The following is a 3,813-nucleotide window of genomic DNA, read 5'->3' on the forward strand; positions in this document are numbered from 1 at the left end:
CCTCCTCTTCTTTGGCGGAGTCCAGGATACCGTACGGTTTCCTCTCTCCGAGCTGCTGCTACGAGTTACCGACCGCCCAATCTTCCCGGTCCCAATCTCCCGCCCTGTAGGAGTTTGCCGCGGAGATCCGTCCTTTCTTTTTTTTTTTAAATTGATTCTTAAGACTTGTGCACTTCTTTCTTGTGTTTTCAATTCTTCGGACAAGGTGGGAGTATTCGTCGTGAATCCAACGTCTTATAAAAGATTCATCGAGCCCTTGCAGTAGGAATATAAGGCGGGTTCTAACCCAGAAGCGTTGAGGGGGGTGCGGGTGTGCGGGGGGAACGGCGCGCAACCGAGGAGCTCCGGGGCGGGGGGAGGGGGGGACGGCGCGTGTTGGGCGACCCATTGAATGTAAACAGCGTCGACGATTGATGCCTTCAGAGCACCGTGATAAATAATTACCAAAAGATAAATAACGAATTGGACGCGTGGACATGACGTCAGAGGGGGGAGGGGGCCGCCGCCGCCGCCGCCGCCGCCGCCGCCGCCGCCGCCGAGTAAAAAATTAAAAAAAGACTCACCAGGTTGAGGTAGAAAGTCACTTAAAAAAAAGTACAAAAGTCAGTACGAAAGTCACTTAAAAAGTACAAAAAAGAAATGTCCAAGAAAAAAAATGTACAAAATACACACAAAAAAATGTTTAACAAAATCCAAGAAAAAAAAAGCACTCGGTCACTGTAACAAAATACACACAAAAAAAAGAAAAATGTTAATAATCCATGAAATAATTTTTACTCCCTCCGGATTATTCGCAGGAGGGAGACTTCATTCACATATCGCGAGATTAACCCGCGGGGGCGACTTCTAAATAATTATTCTCCTCCTCTTCCTCCTCTTCCTCCTCTTCCTCCTCTTCCTCCTTTTCCTCCTCTTCCTCCTCTTCCTCCTCTTCTTGTGCCAAAGCCAATGCATGAATATATTCGTATAAAGGTATTAGCCATGGCAATTGCGTGGCACCAATGAGAGGGTTATTATCAATATAATAAATGCATTGTTCCTCCACAAATACTATAAAGGTACCACGGTACTCTACTCCGTTGAATCTTGCGCGGAGAATGACGCGTGGTAATTCCATTGCGTTGCACTCAAAGTTCTTCACGCAAAAAACAATTGTTTTTTTACGCACTAGTGCTTCTTTGCGCACAAAAATTATTATGGAGGCCACGTTTCAATGCCTCCACAAGACTCATGAGACTGAACGCGGCGAGAGTCAAGAGAAGCGCCGATACTCCAGTTACTATAAACAAATCGGGGAGACCTATGATGGCTTTTTTTCGTAGAAATCAACGTACGTGTCGCGGCGAGTCAAGAGAAGCGCCGATACTCCGGCTGCTATAAACAAATCGGGGAGACCTATGATGATGCTCTGACAAGGGACAAAGAAATTGTCGATGATATATAATGGGTCCATGCAGTGTGCAGGATCACAGTAGATGGAAGTCTAATGTGAGAGAGAGAGAAAAGCGTGCATACAAAAAACGCAAAAGTATCGCGTAGTGTCTAACGAGAAGAAATGGCAAATGACAAAAAGACATCACAGGAATTCGATTATTTGGCGTATATTAGAGATGTGTTAAAAATTACTTATCCAACGGAAGCAGTAAGTATATTTATTCACATGTATCTTTCTAATGTTTAAAAATATTATTAAACTCAATATTGTAAAAAAATATTAAACTCAATATTTTTGTAATTTGACAGACATTATATCTCGATGGTATTGCAATCGTGGAAACTGTACAAGTACGAAATCTAATAAAAATTCAAATACGCCACCCGAATGGAGTACGTAACTTTTTCTCCTTTTTTTCTTTTTTCTCTCTTTTGTCTTTTTTCCTTTATTTGATATGTAATGAATTGTGTGAAATTGAGATTTTTTATTATTTTTTGCAGTACTTATGCATATATGACATCAAGATTAATGGCTTTATGAATATCAATCATCGGCGATGGATACGATATCAGCGTCGCCAACACAAGGAATATTTACATTTTCTATGGGAAGAAATTACTCGCGAGGACGTATTTGATCTGCAGAGACTCTTTGGGTTACGTCCATATGAAGAGGATGAAGAAGTGTGGTGAACAGTGGATAACAGTGTGGTGGACAGTCTATAGGATATTCTCATTTATTATTTTTGAATAATTACATAATTGAATAGTTACATAAATAATATAGATCCACAAATATATACAATACAATACAATATATACAATAAATATTATAATATATAATACAATATATAATACAATATATAATACATATATAATACAATAAATATTATAGTATAAACAATAAATAAAAGTGTATGAATTATTCTTTTGCATTAAATAAATATTAAAAAAATTTTTCACTTTTTTAAATTGTGATTCAATTTTTTTCATGTCCATGCCCAACACCCCGACCTACATTCCTGCTCGACGCGCGCGAGTCATCCCGACAAAATAAACTTCTCGGCGTTATATGATAAGAAGCGGTACGGCGATCGTTAGAATTATCAACGCATGGAAAAGAAATAAAAAACGTAATTCGTATATCATATTTATTTTATTCATGGTTATCTGACCACCAATTAAATAATTTGAATACATTTTGTAATGCGCAATTAGTATAGTGATATCCGCATCGCATAGTATTATCAGCGTCCAGATTGTTTAGAGAATCTACGTTTTCGTAATCAGCATCCAGAGTCTCGATGTACACGCGCTCATCGTCCAGAAGTAAATTCCACAGCCATTGTCGTTTTTCGTGTCCCTTGACATATACGACAGCATCGCTGTCATCGTCGTCGTCGTCGTCGTCGGCGTCGTCGTCTTCTTCCGTTCCATGCACAGCTTTTGTAATCAAACTCTTAGCTTTGCTGTATGGAATCGTTCCGTCGTCCCATCGTAGTCTATGGTGATGACGTATCACCCAACGTGCGCGAGACTTGTCGGCACTTGCGAGGAAATGCCATGGTATAGGGCTTGCGAAAATATAGTGAGAGAGAACGGTCCGTTTTCTGAGAGCGGCAAACTCCTTTACAACAAACTGTCCTCCAACGAGAAAACCTTGCAGGTCTACGAACGTTGGCACGACCATGACGAGCAATTTTTCGAGACTGCGGTCGATTTCGATGTATCGTAGATTTTATTGTCTCTCTCTCTCATGTGCCAGCGATGCTCTTAGGTGATCTTGCGTACAACATTGGTCAACGGATTGTAGTGAACCACGCGATCGTGTATAATGAGGCAGTACGCGGTGGTATTCATCGGTACGTTCTCCTTAGTCTCAAATTCCAATCTCACGTCCACGGTTGCGCTCTTGACCGATTCGTTTTGTCGAGAACAATCGATGATTACGAATGGACCGTTATGTAGAAAAGACGTGACGGTGAGACTCGGCTCGAGATACTCGTATCCGTAGTAACCCTTGCAGAAACGCGCGTATGTTTCATACAACACGGACCATCTGTTTTTGTCGAAATCAAGATGCATATCGTCGTACGGATAACATTCCGAGTTCAGATAGAGTTTCACATTGGTTAAATTGCAGTCGTCGAATCGGCTCGTGTCCTCAGCCATGACATTTTTGCGACCTGTTTGCAGAGCAAAGATGACGTATCGCGGTTTCTCGAGCTGAGTAGCGGTCTTGATGGCCCACGAATGCTTGGTTGTACGCTGTAACAGCGGAAACTCGTACAGATCCCACGAGCGAAAAGCCATGCTCAAGTATCGTCCGCTCTCCAAAGTGCGCAGCATCGATAGTTTTTTTATCTCGCTCAATAACAC

General features: G+C 41.4%; 1 protein-coding gene across 1 annotated transcript; it reads left to right on the top strand.

The window, feature by feature from the left end:
* Positions 1–1,287: 1,287 nt before the first annotated feature.
* Positions 1,288–2,406, top strand: LOC148936308 (uncharacterized). The gene is made up of 3 exons (XM_089078580.1): positions 1,288–1,642; positions 1,744–1,827; positions 1,936–2,406. Exons 1-3 carry the CDS (start codon positions 1,556–1,558, stop codon positions 2,125–2,127), a joined length of 363 nt encoding a protein of 120 aa, XP_088934706.1. The 5' UTR covers positions 1,288–1,555; the 3' UTR covers positions 2,128–2,406.
* The last annotated feature ends 1,407 nt before the right edge of the window (positions 2,407–3,813 follow it).

The sequence above is a fragment of the Pogonomyrmex barbatus genome, unplaced genomic scaffold (genome assembly GCF_055798465.1).
Source record: "Pogonomyrmex barbatus isolate J1 unplaced genomic scaffold, ASM5579846v1 scaffold24, whole genome shotgun sequence".
In the NCBI taxonomy this organism is placed as follows: Eukaryota; Metazoa; Arthropoda; class Insecta; order Hymenoptera; family Formicidae; genus Pogonomyrmex; species Pogonomyrmex barbatus.

Coding starts and splice junctions, on each gene's coding strand:
- LOC148936308 (XM_089078580.1), top strand. CDS start 1,556: ATGGCAAATGACAAAAAGACATCACAGGAATTCGATTATTTGGCGTAT. Junction 1,643..1,743: donor TTACTTATCCAACGGAAGCA/GTAAGTATATTT, acceptor GTAATTTGACAG/ACATTATATCTCGATGGTAT. Junction 1,828..1,935: donor AAATACGCCACCCGAATGGA/GTACGTAACTTT, acceptor TATTTTTTGCAG/TACTTATGCATATATGACAT.